Source organism: Nymphaea colorata, chromosome 12 (assembly GCF_008831285.2).
Source record: "Nymphaea colorata isolate Beijing-Zhang1983 chromosome 12, ASM883128v2, whole genome shotgun sequence".
Taxonomy (NCBI): Eukaryota; Viridiplantae; Streptophyta; class Magnoliopsida; order Nymphaeales; family Nymphaeaceae; genus Nymphaea; species Nymphaea colorata.
In genome coordinates this window covers 3,343,742-3,360,741 of record NC_045149.1, presented here as the reverse complement: position 1 = coordinate 3,360,741, position 17,000 = coordinate 3,343,742, and the positions used below count along the sequence as shown (strand labels likewise).

At 41.6% G+C, this 17,000-nt stretch overlaps 1 protein-coding gene across 2 annotated transcripts in view; it reads right to left on the bottom strand.

Moving 5' to 3' along the window:
- LOC116266193 (electron transfer flavoprotein subunit beta, mitochondrial) overlaps positions 1-8,118 on the bottom strand; it is a 31,378-nt gene extending 23,260 nt beyond the window's left edge. The window contains exons 1-4 of one of the 2 annotated variants that reach the window (XM_031647308.2): positions 7,913-8,118; positions 7,685-7,801; positions 7,247-7,531; positions 1,644-1,724 (exon numbers count right to left, since the gene is read on the bottom strand). In XM_031647308.2, the coding sequence (XP_031503168.1) occupies positions 1,644-1,724; positions 7,247-7,531; positions 7,685-7,753 (435 nt within the window). In that variant the 5' untranslated portion in view covers positions 7,754-7,801; positions 7,913-8,118. Of the gene's footprint in view, positions 1-1,643; positions 1,725-7,246; positions 7,532-7,684 lie in introns of both variants that reach the window. The other variant, XM_031647307.2, reaches the window with a different exon arrangement.
- Positions 8,119-17,000: the final 8,882 nt, after the last annotated feature.

Sequence of the window (17,000 nt, the reverse complement as noted above, 5' to 3'; positions counted from 1 at the left end):
GCATAGCATAGACATCTTTCTTTAGTTGATAAATTCGAACAATCTTCTTCTTCTGGCCATACATTTGTTCTAAGATAACCCACATATCTCTTGCAGTCCTCTTACGAAGGATGAGGGGCTGAATATCATAGGATACAAAATTGACAATCCACATTTTTACTTGGTTGTCCTCAAGAAACCAAGTGTCCCAAGCAACACTAGTCTCTGCCGGTTCAATCTTCCTCCCATTTACATAAGCAATTCGACCCCGACCAGCAATTCCCATAGTAATAGCAGCGGACCACTGAAGATAATTTTCCTTGGTAAGTCGAATGGTAGTAACTTGGACAGGAATGTTTTCTGTTCTAAAAACCCCAAAATGGCAAAATCAACCTGACCAACATTAACAGTAGAGGAAGAAGATTCAACCATGATCACGATCCAACCCAAGAGCAGCCTAAGGAAACACACTGCAAACAAAAACAAGCAAGTCGGTGGCAGGCGTTGAGAGACTAAGGCAGCAGTTGGAGGTCGCAAAAGGCACACACAGAGCAAATGGACAGAAGGAGAGGCTGCAGGACGTTGAGCAGAGCTGGGCAGCGACGATACAGGATGTTGTTGCAGGAAACCAGCATGGAACAGCGGCAGCAAAACACAAACACTGTGGAGCCAGCAGCGATGACAGAGACACAACGAGAGAGGACAGCGAGTAGACTGTTGGGTGTTGACGGAGGTGATCAGACGATGGCAACACAGGCAAGAGCAAGCGACACTGGGCAGAGCAGGCAGAGGCAGCCTAGGGCAGAGTACGTAGCGCTGGGTGGAGGAGGCGACAGCGGCCAGGTCAGGTGGAGCTGGGCGGAGCAAGTGACAGCAGCAGGGTCCCACGACAGACGGAAGAGGGGAGAGGCAAGTAGGCGACGACGACCAGAATCCCACGATGTTGGAATTTCACGGCAAAAAAAAAAGCAGGGTCGGGCCCGGTAACAGTGACAGCACGAACCTGGGTAGCGGGCAACACAGACAAGAGCAGTGGGTGATGTAGGCAGCAGAGCGTCGACGCTGGGAGGCTATGCCGGGCGACGATGCTGGGCAGTGACGCAGGAGCCAACGGCAGAGAGCGGCGGAGTCAGGCAACGTCGCTCCACTGTTGACGCACGGGAACCCCACGACAGGCGGTCGACGGCAGAGTTCCACGGGCTCACCGGAACCAGGATCAGGCGAACTTGACAGCGATGAGATCCAATCCAAAGATGAACAGTAAATTCAGAACCACTTTGGCTCTGATACCAAGTAGAAACAAAGCGAGTGAAGAACACGATGTAACGTGGAAAACTCCTCAACAAGAGGGAAAAAACCACGATAGAGGAGGTCTGACGCCCACTAGCAGCCAGACACTCTCTCTCTTAAAATTTTCATTCACCCTGAAATTAGGGTTTACAATGATATAAGTAGTGCCTAAACAAGAGCACACTGGACCCGATCCAGACCCAAACCCGAACACTAAAACTCTTCAACAGAAAGTAAAATCGACAGGCTTCCAAAATGTTCCCGTGTACCAAAAGAAAGCCAACAAAAAGTGACAATAAGCAATAAAAGAATGCTAGATAAGGTTAACACTGATCAATAGTCTAATCTTCTCTGCTCAACTTTGATGACCTCACCTTGGATGCAAAGGTTCCTTGTGGCCAACCCAGTAGTCCAGCTACCATTTGTCCTGTCTGATTGCAATCATCATCAATTGCCTGAAACAAATACCATGTATCAATTATGCAACAAATAACATGGCACTAGCAACACATGCAGAAGGCACATACATGAATGAAAACATGTATCCTGTTGCTTTACGACCTTTTTTCATTTTCCTTTTTTCTTTTTTTCCCCCTTTTATTTTGACAACTAAGCTACAGAAGTGCCCTAGCTATGTTGAACTATCTTATCATGAATAGAGAATAATTACCTTAATCACTCAATACTCAATAGAGCAAATAATCTATAGACCAGTTTCCTGTTCATGTGCCATCTGTTGTACATATTGTTCTTGGATCTCTATTGTGCAAGGTTTTTTCTCAGATACTTTTTGATAGACTTACTTTTCTTGAGAAATTTCAGGAATCGAAAAAAACTCACAAAAATTTCTACTCGATTTATTTCAGAAGTATTGATAAGTCTTCAAAACAGTTTCTCAAATGTTAAAAGAAACAAAAAAAAAAAGGATATATTAGAACAGACTTTCCTTTAGAAAAGGGAAACATTTCAACATATTGCATCATTTTGCCCTTTTCATCTTATTCCATTTTGATGATATCATCCCAATATATTGGAAACATCAATGGTATTTGTGACAATAATGCAAACACATGAACATCATTGGGGTGTCAAAGTCGTAGTTTGCCAAACTCATCTTGGACCAAGTAGGAACTCCAACTCCTATGAAGCAGGAACCTATAGTCATTAGGGATCCTTCTTGGATGATACCCCGTCCCAGGTCTGGGAATCCACTTCTTCTGTCACTTTAATTTGGCATTTAGAATCATCTTAATTTTGAGAGCTTTTGATTATTTTTACTTCTTTGGATTTATTTATTGTCTTTTTTCACAAGTTCACATATTGTTTCGTCAGTGGTTCTCCACATGCTTCCCATTGACTTCCTATTCCTGAATCATCTAAAAGCTTAAAACGACTGCTCCCTGATTCTGACTGTTGTACCACTTCTTGTTTCCAGTTTCTGCACTGACCATGGTCTAAAGGTCCTAAATCAAGTAAATGTCATAAGTAGACAAATAACCTTTTATACATTCAATGTCCCAGATATGGACTTCTTGTTTGGCTGTTCCAGGTGAATATCCAAACTCACCAAGAAAATTGCTGAATTAAATATATAACTAAATGACATTTCGTAAACAAATATATGACTGGAGGCAAATGGTACAACATGATTTGAAAGTTCAATTTTCAAACACGGTGGCTTGTTTTTTGCCAACTTATGTGTCTGAAAGTGGATATAATTCAAAATGAAAGCTTCAGCGGGTACAGAGTAAAATTGGGCAAAGCCCTCGTCAAAAGAAAGTGAGTCTGAACCACTTTATCGCAGAAGAAAGGCTAGAGAAATTTACTTGGCTAACAACTGAATGCATATCTGCAATTCAAGGACTTATTTTCCCGTTCCTTTGTGCTTATGATGTTTATGTCATTTGATGCATAATTGCATCAATTGACTGTTGGAGTTAATCATGTTCATTCAGGCTTTTAGTCTGCTAGCCTACACTAACATGTTTCCTGATATAATTGTTCTGATTTCTGAACTAGGTTTACTTAGCATTCAAGAGCGTGACCAGTCTAGCAATCTATAGACCCTAGCATGATGATAATGCCAACTTAAGGTAACTGTTGATAACAGGAAAATTTAACTTAGTTTCAAAACATTAAGAAAAGAAATCATGAAATATTGCAATACTATCTAACATATTTTTATGAGAATTTGAAAGGACATTAGTTTTAAGCTGTGTCGCATGAGTACTGCTGTACGAGCCTGAATGGACCTGGGTATGCTCCAGGTATGGTCAAAGCCATACTAGGTACAAGATTTCCAGATATCAATCAACTTTGATGCATCACAGTTCACAATATGCAGAAAACAGAGGCTAAGGAAGAGAAGAATGCACAACGGCAGGGGCGGAAATCAAACAAAAATGCCTCCAAGCCCTAGACTATTAAGAGCACATCATCATACCAATGACTAAAAGTAAAAAAAACAACAGAAAAAGTTACAAAATATGACATTAATGAATACCCCCAGATTGAATGGATCAGATGTGCATCTGGATCTGACCCAGATCCAGATGTCTATTGAAAGGTCTATTTCAACACAGGGTACAGTCAATGTACCCAGGACCGTAGTCGTCCATTTTCAGACTCAACCAAAGTTGACAAAGTCTTTTTCTGTCTGAAAACTAAGATATTTTGAAATTTTAGTATATTTGTTACTTTCATACTTTGTTCATTAGTTTCTTCTTCAGAATCAATAAATTTTGGATCATGAATGTGTTGCTTTATTTGTTTAAAATCTTACTTTTTGTTTTATATTATATTACAATATATATATATATAAAACAAAAAGTAAGATATATATATATATATAATATATATATATATATATATATATATATAATAGCCCTGTACCCAAGTTTTTTGAAATCCTTCATACCATCGGCACCGATACCCATACCTATGTGATATAAATGCTTTTCAAGTAAATAATTTTCCAATTTTGTCATTTTCATATTTAAGGTATATGTTACTTTTTCTTCTGTATTTATAAGAAATTACTGCAAAACTAATCCTTCATTTCTTATCGTACCATTCCATTGACATTTTAAAACTACCAAAGCTTCAGAATAAGTCACTTTTCTGAAAGAAAGAAACCCCAGCATAAGACAAAATTTCAATGAAATAAAAGAAGTGTTTTAACTGTGTGAAAGATCACTTGGTAAAGATTCTGTATATGGAAATGCCATAATAAAGATTCTAACCTTCATTTCATTTAAGGACTGATTTTTGTTAGGAATCTTTGTGCCTTTTGCAGAAAATTTCATGATAATATGTTAACATAATCATCGATTGTGGTCAGGGTTGCTGAGGAGACAGGTCAGTGGCTCAGTATCGACATTTTATCGCGAGCTTTAAGTGTCAATGAAGGCTGTTCAGTGATATGCCATACCTCCAGGCCATTATTGATAATTTATGGTAAGTTATGAATGCTACTAAAGGCCTCTATTGTAAGTTACTAAGTTAATTGTGTCACCAGAGATCATTAGTAGCAATCAAATTGCTGTTGTATAGAAAGTCAAAAACATAAAAAATGATGATATTTTCTGGAAATATAGAGATCGTTGTCGTTAAATAAAATTTTGATACATTGACAAGTGTAACATAGTGCAAAAACACATTCACACCACATGTATCAATCCATAAGAAAGAACATACTGGAATCCTTGAGAACAATAATTTCAGGATAAGACATTCTTGGTTACAAAATCTCAACACCAAGTTGAGCACCACTGACAATATGAACACTAGATAAGCCACCAATTCATGCATCAATTTGCTCAATTCTGGCAGTGCTAGCATGAGAGAAGCTCTTCCATTTCACACAGGCTCAAACCACTAGCTGTCCTGCTCTTCAGGACCCTACCACTTGGGTGCTCCAATAGCTACATGAGTGTCCCAGTGAGGTTTAAAAATTTTCGGTGGGGACGCGAAAGTATTGCAAAGGAATGGAACACTGGTTCTGCTTCCATCATTTAAGGTAGAGCTCAAGCCCACTCCCTACTTTATGCCCAACCGAGACCTGTAAATTGTCATGCTTAAATAAAGATATCAAACTGTTATGTTATATACTCAGACTTTTTCCAATTGAAATAAAATTGGAGGGAACATAAAACTTAGCAAAAAAAATCTGTAGTCACCAATTTCAAGTACTGAGTGGCTTCCTGGAAAAAAAAAGATCTTCACCAATCCAGGTGAAGATGCAACCATTTAAATTTTAACATAAGGTAGTCGGGTTGCAGTGCATTTCTTGGAAGCATTTAGGAATGAATTATATCTCAGAAGGTGGTCAGGGTTGCTAAGGAGTCATGTCCATGAGCCAAATGTCAGGTCCTAGCTAAGGCTTGGAAGTGTCTATTGCAAGTCTAGGAAGTCGAGAATATTCAGAGATCTCCAACCACAAAATTGAGTTATTAAAAGATGACATTCTGACTGTAAGGGAACTCTTTGTTGATTAATGGCAATTATGAAGGAAAAGTGGTCCTTTACTCTCTCTCGGAATCAAGTCCCCTAGCCAATCAACTATCTTCCTTCATCAAGAGTCACCTCCTCTGACCAGTCAACTTGCTGGGTGCATGGTGTTGACCTAGGCGGTAGTGATGCCTAGAGTGTCTCACTACTGACTTAACCACTCTTCTGTTGAGATGCAAAGGCTTGCTTAGTCATAAACACTCACACATTGTTGGCTTATACCCTATCGTAGATCCTGAGTCCCTGACTCATGTTCCAGAATTTGAGGCCTAGACATGGGCATTGAAAGTTGACAGTCATTTGTTCCTCTGAGGTACTATGAACTCTTTATCAGGCCACTTACTTTAAGCTAATTGTCAATTTTTTACTCTGCAAACTAAGAAGCCAAGAGATTGCATAAAAGGCATGGTTGTAACCACTACAGAACATTTTGAAGAGCCGAAACAGTAGGTCTCAACGGTATTGACCAATTACATGCAGTTTGGCAACCCATGGTGACCCAACCATATTGACTACAAGAATGAGAAAGACATGTAAGGTGAGAGAAATGTGGTAAAAATAACTCTTAGCTAATTTGTGCTTCTTAATTTTTATTCAGCCCCTTTACTTGAATAAAAAATTCCACAAATGTATACATAAAACCCCATAAGCTGCTCTCCTCCAGTAATATTCCTCTTAGAGTCTTATTTTTATGTTGAATTGCCTCCATGATTGTGAAAGAAGATTTGCCCTTGAAGACCCTTAGTTCAGCGTGATAGAATTACCTCCTAATTCAACTTTAATCCTCTCAACATTATTTGAGTCCTTAAAGATCCTTGGGTTGTCCCTGAATCAGATGCACCGCATAAATTTGAATAACCATCATGCTGGACAAGAACCATTCTTCCTATGTTTGTAGCCAATGGAATTAGGACGCAACTTTTCCTACGTACAAGGACTATTTGAATTAGCATAATGTGGTGGTAGACAATATGGATACCTTTTGCAATTTCAGTTTAACCATGTCTAATGGCACAGGAGGTTTCTTACAGAATAAGCATTATGAACTCTTATCTCCAAAAAAACTGATCATCTTACGCACCACGATGAGATCAACAGTTGACATATTTCTTTAAGCAACTAAGGCTTGTTCTGGCTTTGCGACCGCGGAAATACTAATTTGACGGTGATAGTTCTGATGGCGGCTGAAGACCATTCTATATGTATTATCAACTGTAACCTTATTGCGGGAAGAGCGTAATAGATTTTCTCTGCACTGGTATGAACAAAATGACTGATCGTACATATGTTTCTGGGTTCAAACAAAGAAATTCCTCGCCTGGGCTGACTAGCGGCACTGCAGGACGTTGAAACGTGCAAGATAGAGCAAGAAAGACAAGCGCCTCAGATCATCAGGAGACTACCACAACGAAATGGTAAATTGTCATCACAACAAGGAGAAAGAGGGCAAGGAAGAGGAGGAGGTTACCTGTTTGCCGAGGAGAAGAAGCCCCGGGTTCTCGATGGCAACGATCGCCTTGAGAAGCTTCGACACCGATAGCGGATACAGGGGCTGTTGTTCGACGGAGACGTAAATTCCTCGGTCCGCGCCCATGGCCAGTCCAGTCCTCAAGGTCTCCACGCACTGCTTGTCCCCCATGCTCACGACCACCACCTCGGAGGCGTTGCCCGACTCCTTGATGCGGAGAGCTTCCTCGAGAGCAATCTCGCAGAAAGGGTTCATTGACATTTTCACGTTGGTGTCCACCCCCGTCTGGCATCATCAACCCAAGCATAATTGGTGGCAGTAAAGGCAATAACAGAGTAGAGATGATGAAAACAAGATGGTCAAGGTAGTCCTAGTGCTGATGCTCTTAGCGGTGGTGATCAATAATGGGCGGCGGAGAAGGGGGGATTTCTCACATACCTTGTCTGGTTTGACTCTGATCTTAACTGCATAATCCACGACTCTCTTGACAGCCACCAGAATCTTCATCCCTGCAACAAGATAACTCCGTAGAAAGTTGGGGATGTCTCCTGAATTCTGAATGAGGAAGGGAGGAACAACCAGGCTTCACTTTCGAGCGCATATGGTAGTTCAGAATTGCAAATGAGATCGAAAGGAATTCATGGGTAGTCTTTATTCGGCGTTTACACGATTCAGGGCGCTTTGGACGGAGACACGTAGTTTCACGGCATCCTGCGGCAGTTCCGTGTGAGTTCCGATCGGAGAGGGCTGAAGTTCCCCCTTCCCCTGCCTCTCGTGTCATAGCTTACGTGGACAGCATGCCATTTTCAACTTGATGAAACTCACGCACTCAAAAAGTGTGAAAAATGAAAAAAGTAATACTGATCAGAATCGGGGTCAATACGGTATGGCGTCTCCCACTTCAACCAGCTAAGCTATTGTACCCCACTTCAACCAGCTATTGTACGCCATTTGAAACAACCTGTGCAGTTAATCTCACCATATTAAGACTTTCTTAGCTTATAGCTGGAAAAGGGGCATCAGGTGCAGATCAGAAAACATAGAATATATTAGAGAGAAAGCAGGGAAGGGAAAGAAAGGAAAAATGCATAGAAATAATATATATATATATAGATATATATATAAAAGAAAGACAAAAGTTCATGTGCTTGTCGCCGCTTAAAAGTGCGTTTCTAATGCTTGACGAATTAGAGTTCATATATACAAAGGGATGTTCAATGAGCGAGCAGAGAGCTTGGCTCGCATCACATGTTGATCAACTTGAGCTCGAGCCTTGAGCCAAGACGAGCTTTATGAGCTGAGCTCGAGCTCGACTTTATGAGCTGAGCTCGAGCTCGACTTCATAAACTGAGTATGAGCTCAAGCTTGACTTGTTTAAGTTCATCTACATGCAATCTGAAATTCCTTTAAGCTCGTAGACTCTCCATGTCAAATTCCATTATTTTTTCAAACAACCAAACATGTATCCATCATAATCTCCTTCTAATGTGCCCAACTTGGGTTGAGCTAAAAAATTCAACTCCAACCCTTAGAAACAAAAGAGAGAAAGCATGCTGAATAGAGTTGAACTCACACTGAAAGGAATGAACTCAAACCAAACTAAGGGAGTATTGATTTATACATCTCAACTTGATTTCAACTCACTCTACTGGATTGAGCTCAAATTCAGCTCAAACCTTTAAAATCATGAAAGAGAAAGCACTCAGAATTGAATTGAACTCAAACATGGATAAATGAACTCAAACCAAACTAAAAGAAACTTGATACATGATAAACATGGCCCTAGCTCAATTTTAACTCATTCTATCGGGTTGAGCTCAAATTCAACTCAAACCTCTGAAAACAAGAGATAGAAAAACCCAATGGCAACTTAAAATTTAGTCTAACACTGAAACTTGGGCTACATGTGATGCAAAATAAGAGAAATAAAACTTTTATCTCTATTAAGGTGAACTTGTTTTGACTTGGTTGAGCTAAAGATCATAATTTTGAGTTTTGATGAGCTGATTTGAGCTATTAGTGTAACGCTCGACTCGTTTTGTAGGTGGGCCGGATCGGGTCCAGACCCGAACCCGAATCCAGTAGCATGGGAGCCCGACGTCGCCCTCTTCTCCCTCGTCTTTCCCTCGTTTCCCCTCTTCATCTCTCCCTTTGCTATGACCACAACGCAGAGAAGAGGAAAACGGAGGTCGGTGCAGCGGCAACGGAAGTGGACGGCGGCGGCGGCGGTGCTCAGGTGAGCCATCGGTCTCTCTCTCTGTCTCTTCCTCTCCCTTCCGTGTTGTTTCCCTTTTCTGCCAGCTCTCTCTCCCGCACTCTCTCTCTGTCCATGCTCTCTGCTCGAGCCTCTCCCCTTTTGTCCGAACCCTCTTTGCTCGCTCTCTCTCTATGCACGCCCTCTTCCTCCCACGCATCCTTGCACTCTCTCTCTCTGCCTGCACTCTCCCCTCTCCGTCAGTACCCTCTGACCACGCTTTTCCCTCTCTCACAGCCCCTTTTACAACTACTATGGGCCTCTTCTAACGACAAACACCTCTCTCTTAAACCTCCTTTTCGTCGATTTTGATTCTCTTATCGTTATTTGATCGGATTTCAGCTTGGTGATGTGTTCTTCCCCCTCATAACAGCGGCTAGAATGCGTTGGTGGTGGCGGCATTGAGGGATTTTAGCCATTTGAGGACCTCTCGAACTTGTGAGGTGGCTGCCGGAAGGACTGCAGCAGTTCAGACTCTTAAATTGAGGTGAGCAAGGCCTAATCGAGCATAGATTGTTGTATATTTGTTGTTGGAGCATGTATAATTACTAATGAAGCATGCTAGATTTAAGATTTGATGAATTAGGATGCTTGTTAACGACGTTACTATTTTGGGGAAGGTTTAGGACTCATGTGGAGGAACGATGATCCATATCTACAATGATCTTATAAGCATGATGGGTTGATTTTCGAAGCAATTAAGAAGCATGGTACAGATTGTATTGTTGTGGAGAAAGTTAGAATCGTTTTGGTGAGCTTAGGGAAATATGCTTCTATTGAGGTGCTTATACGTTGTATGTTGAGAATCTTATGGTGGGGAAGACACCTCAACTAAGGAAAAATAGAGAGAATCGTACATGTGATAAGTCGAATATAAGTTTTGAGTTCTGATCGTTGGCGGCAACCTCGTGGGTTGGGTAGAGACCCTTTTTGGAGGGTTTTGTGGGTCGACACCCATTTGAGGCGAAGACAGGCCTCGATGACGGTATTTTCAGATTTGTATCGATTGTAAGCGAAACAAGTAGAGAACTTATCATTTTGTTATGTTTGCAGGTACACCAGGCACGTCAAGGCCTTGGCAGCATTCCAGGCAAATCCCTGCATGGGCAATTGTGTTAATGTGTGTTCTTAGGATCGTGGGATCCTAGGATTGTGATGTGATTGATGGATTATTTTGTGAATGAATGTGTGTATGCATGCAAATTGTTTGATATGCAAATTGTTTGATATATGATATGATTTGTTTTGAAAGGCTATGAGAAGCATGTTTTGAAAATGTTACGCATTTGCATGTGCATGCTAAAATTGATAACTGCTTAGGACAGATGAGGTGGGGTATCGAGTCGAGTATCTCCTCGACCCCAATTATACATTAGAAAGCATCCTAGAATGATAATTGTCTAGGACAGATACGAGCCAATCACGGATCGAGACTACTCTCCGTGGTTTGGCTAAGTTTTGAAAGGTGTGATTGATGTGTGTGATTGTGAATGATTTGTCATGTGACAAGTTCTGTTTTGAAAAGCTATTAGAAGCTTGTTTTGAAAACTGTTACGCATTTGCATGTGCATGCTAGAATTGACAACTGATTAGGACAGACGAGGTGAGGTATCGAGTCGAGTGTCTCCTCGACCCCGATTATGCATTAGAGAGCATCATAGAATGATAATTGCATAGGACAGATACGAGCCATCACGGATCGAGACTACTCTTCGGGATTTGGCCAAGCTTTGAAAGATCTAATTGATGTGTTTGATAAGATGTGAATTTTTATGAATGTGAATGTTGTGAATTGTTGCATATGTATTGCCGTGGGCAATAATGCAATTGATTGGAATTGGAGGGTAGTTGTACCCGTATTGTATGATGGCTAGCTATAACTATTAATGTTATGTGTAGACCTCGTGGGGAGGCAATTGAAAGTGTAGGTGCACTCGTGAAGTGAACCAACCTCATGAGCTAGCCGGTCATTTTGTAATTGAGCAATTATAATGATAATAATGAAAGAATAAGAAATGAGAGGCCAGTGGGTTGTGGCATTGTGTTTGAGAGACGTCCTGCTTTCGCCACTGGTCTCGCCTATTCGGAGCGCAGGCGATGCAGGGCCCCAGGGTACTGTTGTGTGTTGTGCTTGGAGCGTGGGCTCCCGCCTTCCCAACCTGGGTGTCCTAGGGAAGGCTGAGTATCTCTCCTTGAAATTCACACATCCATGGATGAGTGCTCTACCGCTACAGCGGATGAATTGATCCATACTGTTTTGGCCACTACGGGGGTTGTCTCTCGGTTATGGGCCACCCGCGGTGTGCACGTGCCTGTGTTTGCACCCACAGGAACTCTCAATTCGCTAAAGCTAATGAAAATGAATGTATGTGAATAAAATGTGTGTGAACGAATGTATGTGATTGATGGGCATGTGAATGCTATGACTAAAATAAAATGTTTAAGCATGCCTTGCATGTGATTGAGATTGTGTTTCTGTGGCCCTTGAGTGGTTTTTCATGCCGTGGTATATGTTAGGGGTTTTCTTGACAATTGATGTGCCTATGCCCTATCACGACATGACGATAGATTGTTTTTATGATTGTTCTCAGATTTGAGCCCTACCTAAGAGGGTTTGAGATTTTCCTGGCTTGTTGCCATACTGCGAAGGCTAGGCCTTCAGCTATTTCTTTTTCAGGTTTTGGTGGACCTGGGGCAACAGGTTGATCAGATGACTTCACTCACATCCTACTGGAGAGGTTTTGGGTCTTTGGTAGTGCCGGTGCATCATGGTTTGGTCTTTTTGATGTCTTATTTGTGTTAGGCATCGAAGTTGTGGTTTGGGGCATTTTTGTCATACACATAGATGTGACTTTGTATGAATTGAAATTGTTACATAAATGAAAGTTTGCCTCATGGTTTCAAATGACATAGCTCCATCTTTTTTTGAATTGTTGTGTAGTTGCACCTCAATGCTTTATATTTATAAAAAAACAAAATTTGTTTGAGGGCCAAAAGGTTGGGGTGTGACAGTTTTGGTATCAGAGCTTTGGCAAACCCCACTATAGATATGAGTTAAGGCCTATCTGTGAAGCCGTGTTGTCCAGGTACGCGTTTACTTGATTGAACTTCTATTGTAATTTTGATCTTTTAGTAAGGTATATGTACAGAAGGTGATTGTTGTTTTGAGTGATTGATGTTTTGAAACTTTGTGCTGATGCACTTCAGTGAGTTGACTTGAAAGATCAGTCAAAGATTCTTGTTTGTACAGATGGAGTACCCATGTGGGGTTAAGAAGCGAGTTGGGTCGGCTACAGAGGCACAAAGAGAGCTTAGTTTGGCCCATTCTGATGGACATACCCTATTGGACGAGAGCACGTCAGGGCAACAATACGCCTAAACTTGTATGGGTGCTCAAACCCTATCAAGGCAGAGGAATAGATTGAAGAGGGTGAACGCATCTTTGAGCTCGTTAAGATGCCAGAATGTGACAAAGTTAACTATAGTTCGTATTTGTTGAAAGGTTATGCCGAACGGTGGACGTGGAGACCCACCTATTTCACTTACGTACACAGTTGATAATTCATAAGTTTTAGTGAGCTTGATGTTATTTTGGGCATGGATTAACTTAGCACACATTGTGCCACTATAGATTGCAGAGAGAAGCAGATACGATTGTGGACAAATGAGATGAAACCAGTAGATTTCCAAGCACGAAAAGCTAGTCGAACTGATAAGATAGTGGTGTCTGCATTGAAGGCCAAACGTTTGATAGAAAATGGAAGTGTTGCTTTCTTGGACAATATGTTAGCCAATGAAACTGAACCGATGAGGTTACATGATGTTGCCGTTGTGAGTGAGTACTCCGATGTGTTTCCTGAGGCACTGTCAAGTTTGCCTCCAACACGAGAAGTGGAATTCAAGATAGAGTTGTTACCAAAGACAACTCCTATTTCTAAGGCACCATATCGAATGACACCGACAGAATTAGAAGAATCGAAAAAGCAATTGCATGAGCTGTTAGATAAGAGCTTCATTCGACCAAGTGTGTCACTTTGGGGATCGCCCGTGTTATTTGTTAAGAAGGAGGATGAGACAATGCGCATGTGTATAGATTACCGCATGTTGAATCAAGTCACATCAACAATAAGTATCTGCTTCCTAGGATTGAAGACTTGTTTGATTGATCAACTTAAGAATGCAAAAGGTATTCTCCAAGATCAATATGAGGACAGATTATTATCAACTCTTGATGCGGGAGGAAGATGTTTTTATGACTGTTTTTCGAACTAGATGTGGTTACTATGAATTCAGGGTCATGCCTTTTGGGTTGACCAATGCTCCCTTTGCGTTTATGGACCTCATGAATTGAGTTTTCCAAGACTACTTGGATTAGTTTGTGATTGTTTTTGTGGATGATATTTTGGTGTACTCAGATAGTGAGGCAAAGCACCGAGATCACTTGAAGAGTGTGTTGAGTTTTTTTTTGCGCAAGCACAAGTTATATGCCAAATACTCAAAATGTGAATTCTAGCTAGAGAAAGTGAACTTTCTTGGTCATGTGATCTCAAATAATGGAATTTTCGTTGATCCGGCGAAGGTGTCGGCTATACAAGGCTGGAATACGTCGTGCAATGCAACTGAGGTTAGAAGCTTTTTGGGATTGACTGGATATCATTGCAGGTTTATTCAAGACTTTTCGAAAATAGCTACACCCATGACTAAGCTATTAAGAAAAGGAGTGAAGTTTGTTTGAAATGAAGAGTGCGAAAAGAGTTTCCAATCTTGGAAGGACAAGCTTACCACCGCCCCTGTTCTGACGCTTCCGTCGGGTCAGGATTTGTGGTGTACACCGAGGCATTGGGAATCGGTTATGGATGTGTATTGATGCAACATGGCCGTGTAGTGGCTTATGCATCGTGACAGTTGAAGGTACATGAGCAACACTATCTCACTCATGATTTGGAGTTGGGAGTGGTTGTATTCGCATTGCAGATGTGGAGATACTATCTCTATGGTGCAATTTTTGAGGTATTTACAAACCACAAATCATTGAAGTATATATTCTCTCAAAAGGATCTCAACTTGAGGCAAAGAAGATGGATTGAATACGTAAGAGATTATAATTTCAAGATATCATATCATCTAGGAAAAGTGAATGTAGTGGTTGATGCTTCGAGCAGACATGCTAAGGCAACAATGTGCAGTATGTTGACTCGTTCTTGGACATTGTTGCAAGGTATGATAGCTTGACAGCCTCACCTTGGTGACGAGAACAAAACAACGATGACTGCAGTGATACGACATCCTTCGATGGAAGAGCTTATATTGAAGCAAAAGGAAGATCTAGATTTTGCTATGAACATGGAAGAAAGCAAGAAGGCAAATTCTTCCTGGTATCAATATGAAGATAGTTCATTACGGTTTCGACACAGAATGTGGGTCCCTATAGATGAAGGAGTGAAGCGTCAGTTGATTAATGAAGCTCACAAATCTAAGTTTTCTATACACCCTGGCAGTACAAAGATGTTTCAAGATATGAGAAAGAATTTTTGGTGGCCTGAAATGAAACGTGAAATTACAGAATATGTAACAAAATGCTTAGTTTGCCAGTGGGTCAAAGCAGAACATCAATGGCCAGGAGGCTTGTTGCAAAGAATTGATATCCCAGTGTGGAAATGGGAAGACATTCGATGGGTCTTGTGGTTGGTTTGCCTCACACTAGAATACAACATGATGCCATTGTTGATCGACTTACGAAGTCCGCTCATTTTCTGCCAATAAGAATCAGTCAGTCCTTAGAAAGTCTCGCAGCGTTATATATTGGCGAGATAGTGAGATTGTAGGGAGTGCCAAAGTCTATCATTACGGTTTGAAATCTACGTTTTACCTCTAGGTTTTGGGGGAAATTACAAAGGACATGGAGTACTAAGCTTAAGCTAAGCACAACGTTCTACCCCCAAACTGATGGGCAATCTAAGAGAACCATTCAAACCTTAGAGGACATGTTACGTGCATGTGTCTTAGAGTGGAAAGGAGAATGAGATAAACATGTTGAATTGGCAGAGTTTGCATATAATAACAATTACCACTCTAGTATCGAGATGACACTTTTTGAGGCCTTGTATGGAAGGCCATGCAAATCGCCAGCTTGTTGGACCAAATTGGATGATGATAAGATCAAGAACCTTTTTGTATTGCAATGTTACACCGACCAAGTACAATTAATAAGGAAGAAGTTGTTAACTACTCAGAGTAGACAAAAAATCTATGCCGACATTCGATGCAGAGAGTTGGCTTTTGAGGTGGCTGATCATGTGTTCAGAAAAATTTCACCTACTAAAGGTGTTTTTCGATTTGGTATTAAGGAAAAGTTGAGCCCGAGGTTCATCAGACCTTTTGAGATATTAGAGAAGATTAGAGAGGTGGCGTACAGATTGACACTACCACCTGACTTGAGTCATGTTCATGATGTTTTCCATGTTTCCATACTTCGAAAATATGTACCAGATCCGACACATGTGATTGATTTTCAAGGTATTCAGGTGAAAGACGATTTGACACTAGAAGAAAAACCCATTAGAATTATGGATCAAAGAACGCAAGTGTTTCGCATGAAGAGAATTCCTTTAGTGAAAGTGGAATGACAACACCATGGGTTGAAAGAGAGCACATGGGAACTCAAGGAGTATATGCGAGAGAAGTATCCACACTTGTTCTCGCATTGAGGTATGATCTAAATTTTGAGGACGAAATTTCTTTTAAGGAGGGTAGGATGTAACGCTGGACTCGTTTTGTAGGTGGGCCGGATCGGGTCCAGACCCGGACCCGAATCCAGTAGCGTGGGAGCCCGACGTCGCCCTCTTCTCCCTCGTCTTTCCCTCGTTTCCCCTCTTCGTCTCTCCCTTTGCTATGACCACAACGCAGAGAAGAGGAAAACAAAGGTCGGTGCAGCGGCGATGGAAGTGGACGGCGGCGGCGACGACGCTCAGGTGAGCCATCGGTCTCTCTCTCTGTCTCTTCCTCTCCATCCCGTGTTGTTTCCCTTTTCTGCCAGCTCTCTCAACCGCACTCTCTCTCTGTCCATGCTCTCTGCTCGAGCCTCTCCCCTTTTGTCCGAACCCTCTTTGCTCGCCCTCTCTCTATGCATGCCCTCTTCCTCCCACACATCCTTGCACTCTCTCTCTCTGCCTGCACTCTCCCCTCTCCGTCAGCACCCTCTGACCACGCTTTTCCCTCTCTCACAGCCCCTTTTACAATTACTATGGGCCTCTTCTAACGACAAACACCTCTATCTTAAACCTCCTTTTCGTCCATTTTGATTCTCTTATCGTTGTTTGATCGGATTTCAGCTTGGGGATGTGTTCTTCCCCCTCATAACAGCGGCTAGAATGCGTTGGTGGTGGTGGCATTGAGGGATTTTAGCCGTTTGAGGACCTCTCGAACTTGTGAGGTGGCTGCCGGAAGGACTGCAGCAGTTCAGACTCTTAAATTGGGGTGAGCAAGGCCTAATCAAGCCTA